The sequence below is a fragment of the Neovison vison genome, chromosome 1 (genome assembly GCF_020171115.1).
Source record: "Neovison vison isolate M4711 chromosome 1, ASM_NN_V1, whole genome shotgun sequence".
NCBI lineage: Eukaryota > Metazoa > Chordata > Mammalia > Carnivora > Mustelidae > Neogale > Neogale vison.
The window spans coordinates 251,460,512-251,482,695 of record NC_058091.1 but is presented as its reverse complement, the minus strand read 5'-3'; the positions used below and the strand labels follow the sequence as shown (position 1 = coordinate 251,482,695).

The 22,184-nt window shown below is 47.9% G+C and overlaps 1 protein-coding gene across 1 annotated transcript; it reads right to left on the bottom strand.

Moving 5' to 3' along the window:
• Window positions 1-707: 707 nt before the first annotated feature.
• LMAN2 (lectin, mannose binding 2) lies at window positions 708-21,418 on the bottom strand. Its single transcript, XM_044228670.1, has 8 exons — window positions 21,147-21,418; window positions 20,859-20,977; window positions 11,498-11,615; window positions 10,620-10,699; window positions 10,285-10,446; window positions 10,064-10,178; window positions 6,344-6,463; window positions 708-4,564 (listed from the first exon to the last, which is right to left on the bottom strand). The coding sequence occupies exons 1-8, from the start codon at window positions 21,340-21,342 to the stop codon at window positions 4,404-4,406; spliced, it is 1,071 nt and encodes a 356-aa protein (XP_044084605.1). The 5' UTR covers window positions 21,343-21,418; the 3' UTR covers window positions 708-4,403.
• Between the last annotated feature and the right edge of the window lie 766 nt (window positions 21,419-22,184).

The window sequence follows — 22,184 nt, the reverse complement described above, 5'->3', positions numbered from 1 at the left end:
GAATTTTCATTCCACTTCCCTCAGCCAAATGCAGGTCTTTCTCCATCTTCATCTGACTCCTTGTATCCACTTTCCTTAATTTTGTTCCCCTTCACACGGTTGCCGGTTGTGTTCCCCCAAGAAGGTATGTTGAGTCCCAATCCCCAGTATCTTAGAATACAACTTTATTTGGAAATGGGGTCTATGTAGATCTAATCCAGACAAGACGAGGTCAGGGAGTGGCTAATCCAAAGGTGACTGAGCTCCTTCCACAAAGGGGAACCTGGAGGTGGAGGGAAGAGGACGTGAAGATGGCCACGCAGTGACGGACTCAGACTGGAGCGATCTCGGTCTAGAAGCCAAGCAATGCCAAAGGTTGCAGAGAATCTGTGAGACAATGAGTTTCTGCTTTCCGAAGCCACCAGTCCATGGTGCTTAGTTGCGGCAGCTCGTAGAAACATGGTAGAGTCATGCTCACTGTGTATTTTAAACCTACTTTCTACTATAAATCTTTATTTCACCTGCGGTCCCCACCGGACTGTGAGTTCCATGAGGAACCCTAAGTTCCTTTTACTCTCTGCTGTGTCCCGGTGCTTAAGACAGCATGTGGCACGGGGGTCACGTCAGTATTAGCTGCAATCCAGAGGAGATGCCGACATGTTACAAAATCAGACATATACATGGAGGAGAGGTAGAGCTCAAATAACAGAAAACAGGACTCAAGGTAGTTTGAGTAGATACAAATTTATTTTTTTACATAAAAGCCCAGCGGTCAGGAGTCCAGGACTGTGGCAGCACCTGATGTCCTAAGGACCCACATTCTATCCAGCTCTGGTGTTCACTTTGGCCCCGGTGGTCACAGAGGGCCTCTATACCTTTGGGGGTCACCTCCACATTCCAGCAGGAGGAGGGGGACAGAGCCACACCAGCTTCTCTCTGACCCTTTCTACTGAGAACCTCCTTGGCAGACTGCCTCCGGCATCTCAGCAGGCACAAATCTCCCGGAACCATCCAGCTAAGGTGCTGAAGATGTGGCTGAGCACTGAGCCCTCCCGCCGCACAAGAGGAGGAGCTGAGGGAGCGGTATCCAGAGTGTCTGACCCAGTGGTGCTGTGGCTCCTTTGGAAGGACGAATGTCAAGAAATGTGTCGGGATAACTGGCTAGACAGAATGGGAAAACCAGGTCCCTACATCACACCCTACACAAGTTAATTTCATAATTACAAACTAAATTTGAACAGCAAAATTTTTAAACCTTTGGGGGGAAAAAGTCTTTGGAAAAGAGTGAATGACATTAAAATGTAGACTGTATATCACATGACATCATTAGAAAAGGAAAAAGATAAGCATACTGAGCTGTTTCTACAAAGGACACAACCTAAGGACCATATGACAACTCATACACAGCGACCGGAAAAAGGGAGGGGCAAAAAAAATCAAAAGACCATGGAGGAAATACAAATGAATTTTGATTTTGAAGATAACAAAAATCCTCAACCTGACTGGTAGAGAAATGCAAATTTAAACTTCTACACTTATTGGACTGTCAGAAAGTACACACTGAAAACAGCCAGTGCTAAGAAAGGGCCAGAGGCAATCTCTATCACCAGGTGGGAGAAGAATGGATACAGCCCTCTTCAGAGAACAATGGGACATGGAGTAATCCTGGAATGCAACTAAATCTGCCCAGCAGTTCCTGTGCACTTGTGCCTGGATGGAGACATGCTCAAGAATGGTCAGAGGAACATTCTCAGAGCCAAACACCTGGAAACCACCCAAACATCCAACAACAGCCAAAGGCAGAAACTGGAGTCCACTCAAGGCCTGCCCTGAGCTACATGTAATGCAAAGATTTACAAACAATGTTGAATTTTAAGATCCAAGAATACATCTGTGTGCCATTTGTAACTTTTAAAATGCAAACTACTACTCTGTATTTACGGATACATACCTCCACGATAACATTTTTAAGAAACACTTGAAAAAAAATCAGAACCTGCAGCAATCGCCTTCAAAAGGAGGGCTCGTACTCAGGGCAGGGGGACAAGGAGGGATGCAAGTGTGTCAGCAACGCTTTATTTCTCATGTTGCACAGCAAATACAAGGATACACATTCATATTTATCTTTTTTATGATGAAATAACTCCATTTTTAAATGCATGTGGCAAAAACTGTGGATTACAGCAGCATGATCCCGCATGTGTGAGAAAGCAGATGTGAGAGCACACATCGAACCTTCTAGGGAAGCACCTCCAGGTTTAAACTCTGAAAGGGATGCAAAGAAGACGCTGACAGTCAAGAAGAGACCACAACCACTTCAATCTTTGCCTTCAAATCACTGGTCTTACACCTACTGATTCCCAAGCCTAGAACCTCACCCTAACCACCCTGCATGGTTATTTGAAAGCGGTCCTTCCTGGGCTGCACCACGCCCCCCACACCCGGCCACTCCGAAAACACTGTCCTTGCCCACACCCCATTGACTCCTCAAACCCAAACTAGAGAACACAGAGGCCGGACTTTCGTTCTCTAGGTGACTCCAATGTGCAACCAAGGGCCAGAGCCACATCGTCCAGGGTGCCACCGTGCCTCATCATTCAGGAATTCAGGGAGGCCCTGAGGGGCCAGAATGAAAGGCCAAGTGTGGTGTGTGTGGTGCTCAGGATGGTGGCCGTAGCAGCTGTGGAGGCTTCCAGACCCCAGCCCTCAGGGTGGACACGGCGCTCCCCCTGGAGGAGGGAGAGGCTCCGGGAGTCAGAAGCCACCCAACCTAGTGGATTTCCGGTGTCCGAATGGATTAAGTGTTGTGGAGAGAGATGAGTTAGCATGCGTCACCTGCTCAGAACCACGCTTGGCCTGTAGTAAGCACAAAGTTAGCTACTTCCCAAGTAAAGAAACAGTTTGGGGGAAAGTGAGCTCAGTAAAATATTTCAGTAAAGAATATCATGTTTACTCTTACAGCTTCATGAATGGGCTCCCAGCCCCATGAGAAGGAAACGCAGCTCAGACGTGTCTCACTGCGGTCTCGTAAACAATCTCTCGACGTCTGACCCACAAAGGACGTGTCCTACATGTGCAGAGAGCACATGGAGAAGGACAAGAGAACGTGAATAGCTGCTCAACAAAGAGCTCAGGAGAGTGAAAGATTAACAGGAAAAGGAAGTTCTTCCTCCTCACTTCATCTACTTCTATCCACCTGCGAGGATCTAATCAAGAATATCAATTACAAAAAGCCTGGTTCCAACAGGAAGACAAGGTTGCTCTCACTTTTAAGATGGAGACTCGAATGTGACGTAGGGAGATGCTGAAGATGGTTCTAAAATGGATGAGAACACACTGTTCTGTGGCAGAGTCAGCAGCAACCAAGAGCAGTCTGGAGAGCAGAGGCAGGCCATGGCCAGGACAGACTGATCCATGAAAGCTGCCAGATAAGGGTGCTTTCCCTCCAGCTTCTGGCTTTCTTCTACTCCCTCTGCCATCTTTCTCCCCTCGGAACACCCCAAAGGGAATACTGACCCTAGCCTGTCCTCCTGAGCCCATGAATCCCTTCTAGATCTTCCTGAAGCCCCCTTAGCCAGAGTTCCCTCGAGTTCACTTGCGCTTAGGTCACAGCCTCCATGTGGTACCCCACATTCTACCCTGGCTGGAGTCTTTCACCCAGAGGTTCAGGGCGCATGGGAGACAGCACAGGGCCCCATCCCCTCACTTGCTATGACACTTGGCAAGTTTCGCCTGACCTCCTAGAGCTGTGCTTCCCCACCTGGGAATGGGAGCACGGCATTGGCCTCCTGGGGCTGTGTGGCAGGGCCCAGGGATGGAGGGTGAGAGCCATAAAGCACTGGCCACTTGGAAGTTACTTGAAGAAAAAGAGAAGCATGACCCTTAGGACAGTTACATAGCTGAAGTTGGTTGTTTCACTTTATTTAGCAAATGGTCACCCTCTGAGCCCTACCAGATTGCTCCTCCAGCCTCACTCAAGGGTCTGCCTTGGGAAGCAGCTCAGAGGGCAACTGGGAAGGCCCAGGTTCCCCAGTCTCCTCTTCCACCAACACACCCTGCAGAGAACAAAATCACTGCTCACGTCCTCAGGCACCCACCCTAATGTGGTTGAGGGGCCCTCCAGTGTTCAAGAGCCTGCCAGGGCCCAGCTCCAGGCACAGCTTCCTTCCTGCTCCTGGGATACTGGCGAGGGGTGAGGACCTCTGTCCCCAGCTGTGGGGGCGCCAAACCCTATTCCCTAGCCCTGCAGCCTGTCCTTGCTGGGCAAGAAGCAAAATGTACGAAAATACTTTTAATCATTTCTTTGAAACAGTTAAGAAATAAGGTTGTCTTATTTTTCTTTTACAATCCCAGTAAAAAAAAAAAGTTCACATTAGTGCTGGGGCCCAAAACTAGGCCCTTCCCCGGAGCAGAGCACCGGCCACTCAGTAGAAACGCTTGTTCCGCTCCTGCCGCTTCTGAAACACGACGGCCCCAACCACAGCGCACACGATGATCCCAAGGAGCGCACAGAGCAGCAGCAGGAACACCCGCCACCCCGTCAGCGGCCCGCTGCGGAAGTTGCCGGTCGGGTCATCCACGTTATCTGGGGGAGAAGAGAGGGGAGCTACAGTGGCAAAGTGGAGGTGGCAGGCAGGCTCCCAGGAGACGGGGGAGTCCGAAGGGACGGAGCCGAGTGACAGGCCACAGCCAGCCCTACAGGGGAAGCTGTGGCCTGCTCACAGCCCTTCCAGTGGGGGACAGGGGGATGGACGGAGGCAAAATCCCACTAGGACCTGGCTTCCCAAGGATCAAGGCCCCAAGAGCCTTCTGCTGCAAGAAGCTAGTGAAAGCTGGGATTCCTGACCTCCCCAGGAGAGCCTGAGTCTGCACAGGGCAGGCCCAAGATCTGTGTTCACAAAACCCCACCCCAGCCCTGTGCAGTGGCCCAAGGCCCCCCTCTGGAAGAACATAGCTCTGGCCAAAGGCTGCCCTGACTCACACCTGGATGCTTTCCACGGCTCCTTGGGGGTCTCCCAAGCCCCCCGCCCCCTGTCCTTCTGCTCCAGCCACACTACTTCCCTGCCTGCTAACACCATCAACAATGCTGCCGGGAATGAGGCCCTGACACATTAGGTATCTCCTGGAATTCCAACCACACTGGGATGGGGAACTCTTGATCTCCCTTTTATAGGAGGCTGATGGCAGGAACAAACTGTCAAGTTCATCAGTCTCTGGTGAAGGGACTCGGGTCTGGACTCAGGCCCGGACTCAGGCCCTTCTGCCCTTTGCAGCCTGGGCCCTATTCCTGCCACTTGGCCTCCCTCCGCAGCACAACCCTCCACTCCTTACTGTGGGGGTTACTCGGGGCCTCCTCCCAGCCAGGCCTGAATGCTAGCCAGGAGCCAATTTACATCCTCCCCTCCCACACAACCTGAACAGGGCAGGCCTGCTGACACGGTCTTAACACCAGCCTCTCTCCTCCTCTTGCCTCAGTCACTAGACTAAGCCCCAGGACAGCCCACAGCTAGGCACCGAGTGGAATTTCTGGAACCATCTGCTTAAGGAATGAAAAGAGCAACAAGTCTGCAAACCAGTTAATCCCTACGCGGCCAACCTCCTAGGGCTGCTGGGTAGGTCAGAGCAGATTAGGTCTCCAAAAGCCCTCAGCAGCCAAAAACTCTTCAATCAAAGGTTGCAAAAACAGTGGCGTATGGCAGGGTCTGTTAGCCCGAGATGTTTAAAAGTAATTTGAATCTTAAAACAGTGAGACATCACATAAAACGCTGGGTTCCACTCTGGCTCCCACTCTACATGAAGACCTTGGGCTAGCCTGAGAGGCTCCTTGGGGCCCCAACCCCAACCCACAGGCACAACTTCAAGGTTCTTGGGGTGTATGTCCACACACACACAGGAGTTTCACTTCAACCAGAACCCTTGCTCTGTGAAGACAAGTTGGTGGCTAATTAGCGCCAGGGGAAGAGTCTGGGCCTTTGTGGCTTGGCAAAAACTTAAGGTCAAATTTTGGCTTTACTTGTTTCTAGCTGAGGAAAGCTGGAGGATCAGTTCCCCCAGCTCGGGGCAGGATCTCCCGCCCAGGCCATTCACTGAGGCCACACACATATTGTATCAGAATGCCCTGCACACCACCAACACCAACAATTTGGCCCCTCTGTCTTTATTGCCCATCAACCCAGCCCCAAGCACTGGCGGAAGCAGAGGCCAGGTGTTCTCACATCTGTTCATTAGCACTGATTGCTACTTTAAGACCCCAGGCCACAACCCAACCAGGTGAGAGCAAATAGACCACAGGCACTCAGCCCAGCTGGCCCCACCCCCACCCTGCATAAGGCTGCCCAAGCTGGGGTGGGCCTCAAGCATCTACCTTTGGGTGACTTGAGGAAATTAACGCTGGGCTCAATCTTGGTCCAGTCGATGTTCTCTTCATCAGGAGTGTGTTCTACCATCAGCTGGAACAGCTTCATGGAGATGATGTCATGATTGTCTGCAAGACCCAGAGTTAGCTTATTATAAGGGGTACAGAGCCTGCCTTAGGGCACATGGCCCATGCCCCTCCCCAGCTCCGGGCTGCCTCTCCAATCAGGGAAAGTGGCCAGGTCCCCCGGAGCAAACCCTGCTCCTGCCTCCTGAGGGGCCTGTTTTCTTTCCAGCGACCTCCGGCCATCCCCAGCAGGCAGTGTTCCAGAGGCTGTCATACCTCTAAAACATTAAGAAATCTGGGAGGAGGCAGAACAGACACACACAAAAAAGCATGGGTTTACACTGAGAATCAGCTGGGTCTAAATCCTGAGTCAGGTTCCTTGTTTGTAAATCTGGATGATACTCTCCACCTTGCCTGGTTATCATGGTAAGAAAATGAGATAGTACATACAAAGCACAAGACATTGCCCAGCAGATAGTATGTACCAAAAGAAAACCTGCATGTTATTCTATGGCTATTTGAGAAGCCTGATCCTCCCAAGGGGCAGCGAGCAGCTGCCAGGCACTCCTGTCAGAGACCCAAGAACAAGATGCAGACAAACCACTCAGCTACCTGAGGGCTAGGCCCCAATTCCTGGGCAGTGACTGTCTCCGAGGAGACGTGAGAAAAGGTCGGGTCTAACAGTGTGGGCAGAAGAGAACCTCTGGGGTGCCTGGATGGCTCAGTGGGTTAAGCCTCTGCCTTCCACTCAGGTCATGATCTCAGGGTCCTGGGACCAAGTCCCGAATCAGGCTCTCTGCTCAGCGGGGAGCCTGCTTCCCTTCCTCTCTCTCTGCCTGCCTTTCCGCCTACCTATGATCTCTGTCAAATAAATAAAATCTTTAAAAAAAGAGAGAGAGAGAGAGAACCTCTGCTTGACACTAAGGGATCACCCCATTCTGAGATGGGGAGGTTCCAACCCGAGACAAGGGTGCCGGTCCCTTAAATCTAGTATCAGTGCGGCTAATGAGCTGAACGTGAGGCAAAGCCTCATGCCAAGAACTCTGGAGACTGGAAAAGGGAGAGACTAAGGAACAGGGAGCTGGCAGCTGGGTCAGGCAGAGCCCTGTGGTATCTGCCAGTCCAGTGTGCATAGCTCCGGGGACCCAGGGACAAGTCCTGACTCTCAGGTCTGACAGCAGTTCCCATCTGAGTTCTGCCCTTCCTAGCTAGGTCTGTGAACGTGGGGAGATCCCTTCACTCTCAAACTCCCTACGGTATCTGGTGTATAAAAGAGAAAAGCGGGGCACCTGGGTGGCTCAGTTGGTTAAGAAACTGCCTTCAGCTCAGGTCACGATCCTGGAGCCCCAGAATCAAGTCCCACATCGGGCTCCCTGCTCAGCAGGGAGTCTGCTTCTCCTGCTGACTTCTCTCCTCTCATACTCGCTCTCTCTCATTCTCAAATAAATAAATAAAATCTTAAAAAAAAAAAAAAGGGAAAAGTGGCCACGCCATCATGTGACACTCGTGAGCGGCCTGCTGCAGAGGCTCGCACTCACACACCTCCGATGAATGGCCAGGCACTACTGTGTAGACAGCCATCTCTAGCAGTCTCCACTGGGGCCTCGCCAAACGGCCTCAGAGAGCATCCACTGCCACAGATCTGGCTTTGCTCCCAGAACCTTCTCCTGACATAGGCTGAAATATGATCGGGTGAAATTCCAGATCACCTGAGGGGGAAGACTGTGGTGGAATCCTAGATGAAACCAGACTGACAGCCAGCTGGTAACTGACTGCCACTTGTCCACCAGCAACTAATGATTCCCTAAAGCTGGGTAACAGGGGCAAAGGGACTTACTAGACCATTCTCCCCACTCTGGGGTATATAATTAAAATATCCATACCAAAAACGTTTAATACCCCAAAGCAATGACTCTCTGGGGACCAAGTGGACCCAGGCATTTCTGTGAAGGGGAGGTTCCCAGATAGTGGCTGGATTACAGGCCCTGGAAAGGTCTATCCTGAGGATGAATAAGTCCTTTGTCTGATTCTGTACACTGCTTCCCACTTTCGGTCAGGAACAACTGGGCCTGGGCCTGGTGCCCTCTGAGGGCCCTGATGCCTTCTGAGTACCATAGCCAAAGGTCACTATCAAGTGTCACCCAGGCCCAGTGGCCCAGCAAAGCCTGCACAGGCTGACAGCAGCCCAGTGCTTACAGAGCACACTGTAGGCCAAACGAGAGCCTTGACTTTATGAAACATACAGTTTGGTGAAAGGGACACATCAAATCCAAATTATATGGTAGATTCCAAGATAGTTAAATACTATGAAGAAAAATAAATCCAAGAAAGGCAGTAAGGAGTGCAGAGAAGACTGTATTCATGTGCCATTTTAAATAAGGGAAGCAGGGGTGCCTGGCTGGCTCAGCTGGTAGAGCATGTGACTCTGGATCTTGGGGTTGTGAGGTCAGGCCCCACACTGGGTGTAAAGCTTACTTTAAAAATGTAAATAAAGGGCGCCTGGGTGGCTCAGTGGGTTAAGCCTCTGCCTTCGGTTCAGGTCATGATCTCAGGGTCCTGGGATCGAGTCCCGCATCAGGCTCCCTGCTGAGCAGGGAGCCTGCTTCCCGCCAGCCCCCCGCCGCCCGCCGCTCTCTGCCTGTCTGCCTGCCTACTTGTGATCTCTCTCTATGTCAAATAAATAAATAAAATCTTTAAAAGTAAAAAAATAAATAAAGGAAATCAGGGAAGGCCCCACTGAGGAAGTGACATCTGAGTAGGGGCTGAAAGAGAGGAGGGTAAGGCACAGGCACAAAGGCCTGGCGTAGGGCGCTGGCATGTCTGAAGAAAAGCCATGGGTGATGTCAGGGAGCAGGGAGTCATGAGTCACAGGTGATGGGGGGAGGAGAGGCACTGGCACACAAGGCCCAGCAGACCACTACTAGGACAGACAGTGGCCTTGACTCTGCAGGAGACACGAGCAGTGGTGAGATCTCACTCGAGCTTTCATGGAATCTCCTGGCTGCTGAGTTGGTAGAGACTGTCGGGGGCTAGTGTGGAAGAAGAGGACCACATGGGCGGCTCATGCAGTCACCCAAGTGAGTGAAGACAATGGCCCGGACCTGCCAAGTAGTAACAGAGGGGAGAGAAGTGGTCTGCTGCACTGAGAAGACAAAGCCAGCAGGACTCGCCAAAGAATGAGAGGTGGCATGTAAGAAGGGAAAAAAAATGAGACCGGAATGATACCAAGGTTTTTTGGGCTGAACAACTAGAGTAACAGAGGTGTCATTTATGCCTCGGTGGCAAGATGTGGGCTTCAGCTGTGGGCATGTGAAGGCTAAAATGCCTGTTGGGAATCCATGTAGAGATGTTGGGCAGGCAGGTGGTTACATAGGTCTGGAAAGGTCTGAGCTGGTGATGGAAAGATGGGACTCTGCAGCATCTGGATTCAAAGCCCTCTAGCTGCTCAAAGAGCATGGAAGATGGCTGAGGGAGTGCTCATGCAGTAAGCCCCAGGTGTGCCAACATTCCCAGATGCTGGAAAGTGAAGGAAGAAATGCAGGTACATGCAGACCCAAATGAAGGGAGTTCAAGAAGGAAAGTGATCAACTGCATCACAAACCTCTGACAGACCAGCAAAAGGCAAGACTGAAGCTTAATGCCTTGCTCAGCCCACACACTCACCAGATAGGTCTCCCGTGCCAGCCGAGGCTCCGAAGTAGTAGCCCGTGGGCAGGCGCACTCCCGTGATGTCGATGCAGTTTTTCCACTCATTCTTGTCCTCTAGGTCAGTCATCACCTGCAGCCAGCCAGCAAGTTAAGTACACACCCAACTTGGGTGTGCTCAAGCCCAGCCACCTCCCTGAGCCCCTACAGAAAGAGCTGGCCCTGGGCTGCCTGCTCACCGTCAGACGGCCCCGGGAGTAGCGCACAGCGAGGAAGGTATCATGATCGCGGTTCCGGAAGTCGGCTGTGCAGCCTGCCAGCTCAGTCCAGCGCCCATCTTTGCTATGGTCGTAGGACAGGGAGCCATTGTTCACCATCACCGAGATGTACGGGAACACACGCTGAGACCGAGACACCAGTTACTCCATGGCCAGCCCAACCTGTGGGAGGCAGTGGGGGCCCCAATCCCTGGAGGTCCCACTGTGCCAAGACCAGGGAGATGTCCTGGTCCCCAACCCTCTGGCCAACTGCCCGGTCCTTCCTGTCCTGTCAGAGGCAAAAGGCAGAGGCATACCTCTGTGGTCTCATCGTTGGGATATGTGTCCAAGAAGATGGCTAAGCCGTGGAAGTTGTCTTTGCTCCCAAACACAGGCCCTGGAATTAGAAGGAGATGCTCTCATAATGGGAGATATTGGGGTTGTTCCCTGGTACCTGAAGGACAAAGTAATACCAGTGCAGGTGGGGGAAAGAAAGGTTAATCTGAGGTCATTCACCCAGGGAAGGGAAGGATCTCTAAGGGAGGGGAGGTGTCAGGGGTGCAGCAGAGAAGACTTAAAATCTGAAGCCAAAACTGTTGAGGGAACAGCACCTGGCCTTGTGCTCTGACATGTCAGGTGACAAGAGGGCAAGGACCCCTACAGAGGAAGCCCCATCTTCTAACCCAGGGGTCAGCAACTTTATGTCAAGGGCCACAGAGAAAACATTTTAGACTTTTAAGACACATATGGTCTCAGCCACATAGTCTTGTTTTTGCTATTTTAAAAATGGTAGAATGATGGGATGCCTGGGTGGCTCAGTCAGTTAAGGATCCAACTCTTGGAGTCGGCCCAGGTCATGACCTCAGGGTCCTGGGATTGAGCCTTGCATCAGATTCTGTGCTCAGCTCTGCTCCCTCTCGCTCTCCCTCTGCCCCTCCCCCTGGTTCACGCATGCTCATTCACATGCTCTAGCGCACACTCTAAAGTAAATAAATAAATTGGAAAAAAAAAAAAAGTCGAATAGTAAAATCCTTTCTTAGCTGGTGTACAACACCACACCACAATGGGGTATAGCTGCTAGGATCCAGCTAGCCCTCTTCTTAAAGGGACACTTCCCAGAGCAGACTCAAAGAGGAGCAGCAGGACCCTAACCAGAGGGTACAGAATGCCCTCACCTAGATAAGTGCGTCCCTACCTGGCACAAGGCGGTCCCGGGTGTACCACAAGGCAATGCCATCTCCATGGAGATTCTTCTTCCCGGCACCATGGACTTTAAAGTGGACATGCATCTCCCAGTCCTTGAGGAAGCAGGGCTGCAGGGAAAGCAGAGAGAGCTGCTCAGAACTCGCCGGCTATCCTGCCAGCTAGAGGTGACCCAGCCAAGCCCGTCTCCTCCACTGAGACTGTCACTCCTTGGAACAGGGCCAGGCAGCAGAGTCACCAGTGACATTGACCAATAGACACCCGACCCCCCCCCCGACATTCTCCACAGGAAGGGAGGGGGCTGCTGGGCCTCCCAGGTGGGGAGGAAGGGGCCACCCAGTGTCCCAGGGCTGCCCATCCTGGTCCTAGTCTTCTCTTCGGCCTGGCCACAGGTTCTCACTCTATGATTCACTTTCTTCAACACCAGCCAAACCAGCCATTTCCTCTCCATCCCCACTACTCCTGCCCCAAAATCTTGTAGAAGGATTACTACCCCTATTTGAGCCACATGTTTTACAAAACAGAAAACCCATTCAAAGACAAAATGACTTGTCCACAGCAGGTTAAGTGGACTTAACCACAGCAGGTTACGATCACCCAGATCTGTTGGACTCAAACTGTTGCTGTGTCTTCTATACCTCCCATGACCTTCAGGCCTTTAACACAAAGTGCAGCAACTCTTTTCTGGTCTCCCACCTTACTGTCTTCCTTTCTAACCATGTTTCCAAACTGAGACACTCAAACCCAGGTACGGATGACTCCAAACCCCAACCTCTTGGCCAGCACCCTTCCTGCCTCTTGCAGACCCAGTCCAGCTTCAGTGTGAGGACAGTGCCAGGGCTGGTGGGCTGGAAAGTTCATGCTCTGGGGTCTCTAGGCTGTTGTGATGTGAGAAAAGACAGATATTCCCTGGTATTCAGGAACACCAGCTTCAGAGCTGGGCACCGTCCACAATAAGGGGAACAGCTAGCCTCACCCACCAGGAAGTTGCTGGTGAAAACTAAGGTGTTGACACACATACTTTGACAAGAATCCACATGGGGGAAGTCTACAGATGGGGATGCGAGCAAGTGTTTAAACAAAGGCCCATTAGAAAGGCAAACTAAAACAAGATGTTGTTGACTTATCAGATTGGCAACTATTAAAGAGATCATTAATACCAGTGTAGAGGAGGATGAAAAGAAACACATGCTCTCAAACAACCAATGGGACTGTAGATGCTCCCATTTTCTTGGGGGCAGTCTGGTTGTCGCAGCTTTTTAACAGACCACAGCACATCTGTAAGCCTTTATACTTGAAGATATCAAAGATATTAAGAGGAGAAAAGTTAAGTTGACAAAGTTCAAATTTGTATACAGAGAGAAAATAAAAATGAAAGGAACATGGGCCAACATGAATGATACGTGACTTTGAGAGGGGAACTACAAGACATGTTTACTTTCTGTATTTGAATTTTATATCATTAACATAATTTTTAAAACTCAAAAACAGAAAACTTTATATCCCCTCTTAGATGATCTGGCTGGGGCATTCACTGATTCATCAGACTTACTGTTCTGGCTCTGGGAACCAAAAACCAAGATGAAGAACCCCAGTTTCAGCCCAGGAACACAGATGCCAGACACCTAACCAACAACTGGCAAGTAGTGTGAAATCTCGGCCTTCCCAGTTCTTGGGAGTTCACTGGCTCTGTGGAAATCTGCAGATTCTAGAGGGGACAGCTGAGAGCAGAGGAGACCAACTCTCAGGAAAAGATGGACAAAAACTGATGCCAAGCCCTACTGAGGGAGTGAAAGGCCTGGTGAACCACCCTTGCCTTGGGCTGAGACCACAAAGAAAACAACCCAAAAATGAGAGCGAGGAAAACCCTGCCAGGGGCAGGAGCCCAGCTTGAGCCCTCTCATCCCTGAAAGTAGACTAAAGTGACTCACCCACACCTGAAATTGTTCAACAAACAATCTTACAAAATATAGTATCCAGCATACAATAAATAATCAGAAACACAAAAGACAAGTTATCAACCAAAACCAAAAGGGAGGGAGGGAGAGACAGGCTAATGGGAACTCCATATACTGGACTTTCAAATAACTAGCTTACTACTTCAAGGAGATAAAAGACAAAATTGAGAACTTTGGGAAATAACTGAAATTTTAAAAAAATCACCTCACAAAAAAATTCCAGAACTAAAAGAGTAACTGAAAATAATAATGTAACAGACAGGTTCAACAACAGACTAAAAACAAAGAGAGAACCAGTGATCTCAAGGCCAGTCAGGTAGATAAAAACATCCAGGAGGAAGCACAGAGAACGAGTGGTAGATACAAAATTGTCAGTAAGAGACAGAATGAAAGATACGTGTAACTGGAGTTTCAAGATAAGAAGTGAGACTACAGGTCAAGGAATTTTTTTTTTAAATTTTATTTATTTATTTGACAGAAATCACAAATAGACAGAGAGGCAGGCGGGGTGGGGGGGGGCGGGGGCAAGCAGGCTTCCCGCTGAGCAGAGAGCCCGATGCAGGGCTCAATCCCAGGACAGGAGCTGAAGGCAGAGGCTTAAATCACTGAGCCACCCAGGTGCCCCAAAGGAATATTTAAAGAGATGTCCACGTACTAACTAAAACTGATTCAAAGACATTACACCACAAATCTTAAATCTTACAAAGCAAAGGAGATAAATAAAAAGAAAACCATACCTAGGAACATCAAAAAGGGAATGACGGTGGGAGGGAGGGAGAAAAAGAAGTCTTAAAAAAAGCAAGAGGGGGGCACACATGATTATCTTCAAAGGAACAATTAGTCTGATACCGGGATTCTCAACAGAAACACTGGGAGCAAGAAAACAACAGTTTGAAACATTTGGAGTTAAAAGAAAATGACATAGGATTCTATACTTAGCAAATGTTATCCTGCAAGAATGAAGGTGAAATTAAGACATTTTTAGATAAACAGAAACATTAAAACTGTCTTTCATTCATCAGAAAGAAGGAAAATTATCCAGAACCAGAGATCATGACCTGAACCAAAAACAGAGGCTTAACCCACTGAGCCACCCAGGTGCCCTGCAGGCAAAGAACTTTCAACCTAGTAGAAGACTAAAAATGGAACAAAACTTAAGCAACCCGAGAGACAACTGGCAAGAAAAATGAACGGAGAATGAGCAGTATAAATAGAAAATAAATAATAGGAAGGTAGACAAAACCAAAATCCAAGCGCCTGGGTGGCTCAGTCAGTTGGGCATCCAACTCTTGGATTGTGGTCTCAGGGTGGTGAGATACAGCCCCGTGTCAGGCGGTGTGCTCAGTGTGGGGTCTGCCTAAGAGTCCCTCTCCCTCTCCCTCTGCCCTTCCTCCTTTCTCTAGATAGATAAATAAATCTTTAAAAAAAATCGGTAATTAACCTAAATGTAGATGGCTACATGCTCATAAGGCTACATAAGATCTCTATTATTTTTTACAACTGTATGTGAATTGGGGTGCCTGGGTGGCTCAGGCGGTTGGACGTCTGCCTTTGGCTCAGGTGATGATCCCAGGATCCTGGAATGGAGTCCCACATCACAATCCCTGCTCAGAGGGGAGTCTGCTTCTCCCTCTCCCACTGCCCCCTGCTCATGTGCTCTCCCTTTCTCTCCAGTAAATAAAACCTTTAAAACAAAAAACCTCTATGTGAATTCTCAAAATAAGTTTAATTTTAAATAATAAATAAAGGATCAAAAACAAATTTAAGAGCTAAAACTATAAATCTCTTAGAAGAAAACACAGGGTCACAACATTGGATTTAACAAGATTTCTTGGATAAGACACCAAAGCACAGACAAAAACAAAAAAATAAAGTGAATTTCATCAAAATTAAGTTCTTGCACATCAAAAACATTGAGAGAGTAAAAAGACAAACCACAAAATGGGAGAAAGTATTTCTCAATCATGTATGTAAAAAAGGAGCAGTGTCTCCAGAATATACAGAGAGCTCCCAAAGTTCAACAATTAAAAAAAAAAAAAACAATTTTTTTTTTCAAAATAAGCAAAGGACTTGACTACACATTTTTCCAAGGAAGAAAATAAACAAATGGCCATTATACACATGAAAAATGCTCAGTGTCACTAGTTATTAGAGAAATGCAAACCAAAACCACAAGATATTGCCTCACACCCATTAGGATGGATGGCTATCATCAAAAAACAAAAAACAAACAAACAAAAAAAACACCAGAAAATAACAAGTGTTGGCAGGGCATCTGGCTGGCTCCATAGCTGGAGCCTGCTACACTTGATCTCCAGATCATTATTTCAAGGCCCACACTGGGTGTAGAGATTACTTAAATAAATGAATAAACTGTAAAAAAATAAAATTTAAATGATTAAAAAAAAAAAAAGCAGGGAACACAATCCTACAGAGTGGCTCAGTGGGTTAACCCTCTGCCTTCAGGTCAGGTTATGGTCTCAGGGTCCTGGGATCGAGCCCCACGTTGGATTCCCTGCTTGGTGGGGAGTCTGTTTCTCCCTTTCCCCCCTGCTTGTGCTCTCTTTCTCTCTCAAATAAATAAATAATTTTTAAGGATTTTATTTATTTGACATACAGAGAGAGAGAGAGAGAGAGAAACACAAGTAGGGGGAGTGGAAGGCAGAGGGAGAGGGTTAAGGTGGTAATTTTTATGTTATATACATTTACCATAATAAAAAATATTTGTGGAATTTTCTTTTCCATGTGTGCAGATACATAGATACAATAATCAAATAATTTTTGTAGAGAGCCATTACATTTTTCAACCCCATTTAAATGCCAATGAGAATCCTACTAAAGACAAGGTTTTCAAAAATTAAAGGATTTAAAAGTTAAAAAAAAAGGTTAAAATGACAAATTTTGTTATGTGTATTTTACAACAATAAAAATAAACAAATAATCCCCCAAATGCCTAATTACATGCCTTTTACAGGACACAACTCTAAAACAAAGAAATGGAAACGGAAAAGGACAGAAAAAGATACAGCACGCAAATGCTAACCGAAAGCAAGCTTGTATAGCTATACCAATAACAAAGTTTACAAGGGGACTTTTTAATGAAAAAAGGATTTCTTTCTTTTTTTTTTTTTTAAGATTTTATTCATTTATTTGACAGAGAGAAAGATCACAAGTAGGTGGAGAGGCAGGCAGAGATAGTAGAGGAAGCAGGCTCCCCGCCGAGCAGAGAGCCCGATGTGGGGTCCCAGGACCCTGACATCATGACCTGAGCTGAAAGCAGAAGCTTAACCCACTGAGCCACCCAGGTGCCCCGACAAAAGGATTTCTTAATGAACAAAAGATTTCATTCACCAGGAAAATTTTGGCCTCAAAATCTATCAAGCAGAAACTGACAGAATTACAAAAATAAAAACAAATCCACAAAGCAATTTACATACCTCTCTCAGTAATTGATAAAAACAAGCCAAAGTGTCAGGAAGAATACAAATACTTGAACCCAATCAGCAAAAGTGAACAAGGACCTAAAGGGCACAATGTACTCAAATAGCTGAGAATCTACATTCTTTGCAAACACATACAGAAAATTTTCCAAAAACCTGACCTTTTGCAAGACTCAACAGACTTCCAAGGACGGAAACAATAGATTGTGTTCTTTGACCAATCTCAATAAACTCAAATGACCAAATCTCAATAAACTCAAACTAGATATTAATGATGACTTAATTTTTTAGGAACTAGAAAGGCTTTTATGTTTGAAAAAAAAAGTTAAACATATCTCACCTCTACAAAAGTCAGCCCAGAAACCAGATTTCAAATGGTCTCTTTGGTGCCCAGGAGTTTTCTGCATCTGAGAACAATGTACTGAGATAAGACCCCAAGGGGGTATAAGGGGTGACCAGCAAAGGGGAACTGCAGGGAGATGGGAAAGGAACATCTACTCTCCTGCCCCTGGTATGGTTTATAGGGAGAGGAGTTTCCGGAAAGGGTACACAGAGAAGTTGAAACCTAGAAACTGAATCCTACACGACCAGTCTCTGCATACAGCAGACTGAAGACTGCAAATCGGTGGGGGGAGATACCAAGATAGACACTATATAGCCTCTGAAGGATTTTAAGCAGGTTCAGGTAAGGTACCAGCTGGAACTGATTTAGAAGCTGCTTTTGGACACAGAGAGTGACATGGCCATGCTTTTCCATCCTCACTGCAAAGCTGAGCCGGCTGGGGCACTCAGTAATCTGAACACCCTGGCCCTCCCTGGGGCCAACTAAATCAGAATCACCTGGCTACAGGTGATTTCCATGCCTTTGCTCACAAGTGGGAGGCAGAGCTAATCAAAGAGTTAGCTGGTACAGCATGAAACATTCTAATGAGAAATCCCTACGTGATTTGGGGTTTGTAAACCTAAGGAAGTTGAAAATGTCAAGTAACTCTGATATAATAAAACTCCCTCCATCCTCATCTACTATTTAAGTGAACAGATTCCCAGCACTCACATCTACAAAAACAAAAAGCAGAAATGGTGCTGAGGCCTATCTTACTCTGACAATAACAACCATCCAGACAGGAAGACACTTCAACAAATTTCTACTTCTACGATAATTATCCAAAAATTGTGTGATGCATTTATTTTGACCAAATGTGTATTAAATACTAAAACATAGTTTTAGTACCCAAATACTAAAACTTAGTTTTAAGGTCCCACCAAAGTTAAAAGGTTTACATTATTACACTTATTTTAGTTGGAAAGGAATGAGACACACTAATCAGTAAGAGATTTTCAAGCATTAAATACACTGCACAGAACAAAATTCTATGTGGGATGAAATGAAAATACAAATTTAATAAAGAAAAAACCTGATGTATAATTTGGGCTGATTCACAGCATTTAAAACATACAGTAAATATCAAATGGAAATATTTAGATTCCACTGAATACAATTAAGAGTACTGAACAGTTTCATTTTAAAATGGCAATATTTAGGGGCACCTGGGTGGCTCAGTCAATTGAGCATCCCACTCTTGATTTTGGCTCTCAGCTCAGGTCATGATTTCCATGATCTCACACCCACTCCGTTCATTCCGCTCAGAGTCTGCTGAAGATTCTCTCTCCCTAACCCCCAACCAGGGATCATGCTCTCTCCCTCAGTACATACGTAGGTACATAAAATCTTCAAAAAAATAAATAAATAAAATGGCAATATTTAAAATATACTGGAAACTACATCCTTTGCAAACATTTAAATGTAAGAAAAGCAGTTCTGGAATCAACTTCTAAAAAGCATAAGAGGATATATACTTTCGGACAATACATGAGCCACAAAAGCTTAAATACTACTCTGCAGCCCACACAAGGCTCCCCAGGATGGGTCCCATCAGCCCCTTGGGCTTCCCTCTGTCCTGTGCTCCAGCCATCAGACTCTTGGGAGTTCCAGTCACCTTGGGGCCACTCCTTGGTCTGGACCACTCCACCCCAAACCAGCAGAAGCTATGTTTTCTCTTCTTGGGACCACAGCAGGTGCTTATGAGTTATTTGGCTAATTCAGGGCCCTTCCCAGAGTGAGGGAGACAAAGAAACATCCAGAAAGCACCTCTCCAGTAAAGGAAAGTTCTTGGGAAACAACAGGCAGAAAGTTCTAAGCATTCCAAGTAATTTCTTTCAAGAATTACAGGAACCACTCCAACTCTTTCAAGAATATCTGCGAGGCTAAATAGGAAAGTCCCTAGAAGTGAATGGAGATGTGGGGGAAGGAAGAGAATTCCAGACTGAAAATTTGATGAAGTTAAGTGCAGAACTCTCTCAGCCCTGTGACATCACCAAGCCACTGACAATGCCAACCAACAGTTACCTACAACCATAAGTAAGTTACTTGTAGCTGAACCAATTTCTAAAAGTTCCAGCACTATTTGTTCCTTACTTAAAAAAATAGAAATTAATGACATACTGAACTCACTCCCATAAAAAATGTAACACATTATAATTTTTAAAAATTATCTGAAAACCCTAAGACAGAATAATGACAGGATGTGACGCGGGGGAGACAGAGTAGTTAATGAAATACTGAGTGGGTGGCACTCAAGCTGAGCCATACCAGACGAGAAAGAAGCAGGCAGACATCAAGAACCAGGAGGCAGTGTCCCAGACACAGGGAACAACAAGTGCAAAGGTCCGGAGGCAAGAAGGCAGCCAGAGAGGCTGTATAAAATTACCAGTATAAATGGAGATGCCAAGCACCAGGAGCCAGACTGTGTAGACATAATGTCTGTTTATGCCCTTCACAGAAGACCCCAGGCTATGAGGATCAGAGTGAAAGCTGAAGAAAGTAACCCAGATGCCCCTAGCAGAAAGGAGAGGAGGAGCAGAAGGGACAGGCAGATGGACAAGGACAAGGACAGTGTGGGCTCCTAGAACTAAATGGGGAAGCCATTCAGAATGGACCAAAGAACAGGGTGATGAAGAAAACTAGGACAATGGCCAACAGCTTAGGCCTATGGGAAGAAGTGGAATCAGGCACGCTGAGGTAAGAACAGCTTCCAGCCCAAGCGGTGACCCAGCCCCAAATTAATCCCCTTTCTTGATCTAGACTTCATCAGTGTGGAGTCTGCATAGCAACTTATTTAGGCCACTGGTCACATATGACATGCCAGTGACACCTGAGGTTCCCTAACCTCTAGGCTGAAGGTCACAAAAATCAAAAGTGCCCACAAGTTCAGCTCTATTATCAGTGATGACAAGACCCTCAGTAAAGCACTGGGGAAGTGGACTAAGTCCGCAAGTATTTCTAAGGGATTCCTCCATTGTACAGGGGGAGCAAGGGGGGCATGTGTTGCAAGTGAACTGCTGGGCTTCGATATCAGACAGATCAGACTTTAAATACTGATTATACCATTCAATGTCTGTGTTAGCTCTGCATAAAGCCGTGACAACCATCTACTTTGAAACAGCCGTTTGAGAATTAAATGCAGTAAGGCTATTTAATTAAGGTCAGTGGTTAACACACAAAATACCCAATAAGGATTCCATCTGTTCCACTTATCCCACTATTAAGAGTTGAATTCAGACAGCTATGAGCTCCACTGCTTACTAGCTATGTGACTTTGAGTCAGGCACTTTCAACTGAGTCTTAGCTTCGCCAGTAAAACGGAGATAACATCACTTAATTCACCTGGATTTCCAAGAAACTAGATGAGAAAGGTGTCAAGTGTCAGGCACAGCTCCCCACACAGTTAACTTCAGCAGTCATTCACAGTAACTTCAAGAGTCCAGATGAGGTGAGGATACCTTGTGGGGGGTGGGGGATCACAAGCCTTCAAACCAAGCTCAGATCTGGGGTGTTGCGGAGACTGGGAGTAGTAGCTTACTTAAGGATACACCTAGCGTCCTGGGAGTCACTCACCTGGTGGTTCCAGATAGAGCCCTCTTTGCTGCGCTCATCCGGAGTCAAACGCACGTACTGGCTCGTGAGTATAGTGCTGCCTTGGAAGTCCCAGAGGGGCATGGAGCTGGAACCGACCCCTGTGGGGAGAGAGGGGTGTAGACAGGTGCGTAAGAGGCCATGCCAGCAATGGCCTTGCCAGAGGCAGAAAACCCACAGAGCTGCTTTGTTCAGGAGAAAGGAAACCCCTTTAACCAACCCTATCCAGCCTCGCCCTCACCCTGCACTCATTCCCGCCCCAGGCCTCACCTTGGTAGGGCTTGATAAGCGAATGCTCCCGCTTGAGGTGTTCACTGTTGCCGTCAGTTATATCCGCAACAACGGGCCCCAGCAACAGGAGGAGAAGTAGAGGTGTAGTGGGGCCAGGGCCGGGGCCGGGAAGCCCAGGCCTCCCCGGGCACCGCCGGCCCCAGCCCCTGCGCCAAATCCAGTCTTCCGCCGCCATTCTCCGTTCCTCTGGCCCACTTCCGCCCTAGGACTTCCGCCTTCCGGGTGTCCCACCTCATGTCTCCGGCGGGAAACCCTTCAACCCTAATGTCACCGGGAAGTTTAAAAAAAGCAAAGCCTCGCAGCCGAAAGGAAGACGGCTTTATTTACCGAGCAGGCCCCCAACCTGGCCAAATGCCGTTCCATCTCCTTGGCGGCTCCGAGGAACCTGTCCGCCAGCCTCAGCAATGGGTTTCTAGGAGCGACAAGAGCCGCAACCAATCGTGGAACAGCACGTTAGGCTTGTGAGCCAATGAGGAACGGAGGGATAGTAGGACTCGGGGCAGCACGAGGGGCGTGTGCTAAGCGAGGCATACTGGAACTTGTAGTTTGGGGGGGTTCGCGCGGGCTGGGCCCAGGAAGAACGAGCTTGGCCACCAACCGGTGATCGCATCTCTGGAGTAACATTTCCCAGTCCTGGGGGGAAAGAACTCAGAATGGAAGGAGGAAGCCTGAATTCCAGCTCCCTCGCCCCCTCGTACTCACTGGGTGGCTCTGGCTACCCAGTCTTAAAGGTTTCTGGCCCCACGTCTCTCCTAGCACCAGGCCTTTGAAGACGTAGAATTCCCAGTTGCGGGCGTCTACTACTTCCGACTCGGGTGGCCCAGTAGGGTTTAAGCCAGAGGAGTGGACCCGGATCCTATCCCGGACTCCTGAGACGGTTGCTACCCACCCGGATCCAAATCATTTTAGTGCCTGCCCGCTGCTGCTGGAAGGGGCCATGAATGGTCCAGAAAAGCCACCTGTGGACCAGAGGTCAAAAACTGCTGGCACACAGCTGGGTAGAGCTCTGTTTTACCT

Coding starts and splice junctions, on each gene's coding strand:
- LMAN2 (XM_044228670.1), bottom strand. CDS start 21,342: ATGGCGGCGGAAGACTGGATTTGGCGCAGGGGCTGGGGCCGGCGGTGC. Junction 10,179..10,284: donor ACTCCCGGGGCCGTCTGACG/GTGAGCAGGCAG, acceptor GGCTGGCTGCAG/GTGATGACTGACCTAGAGGA. Junction 6,464..10,063: donor TGGCACGGGAGACCTATCTG/GTGAGTGTGTGG, acceptor TGGGTCTTGCAG/ACAATCATGACATCATCTCC.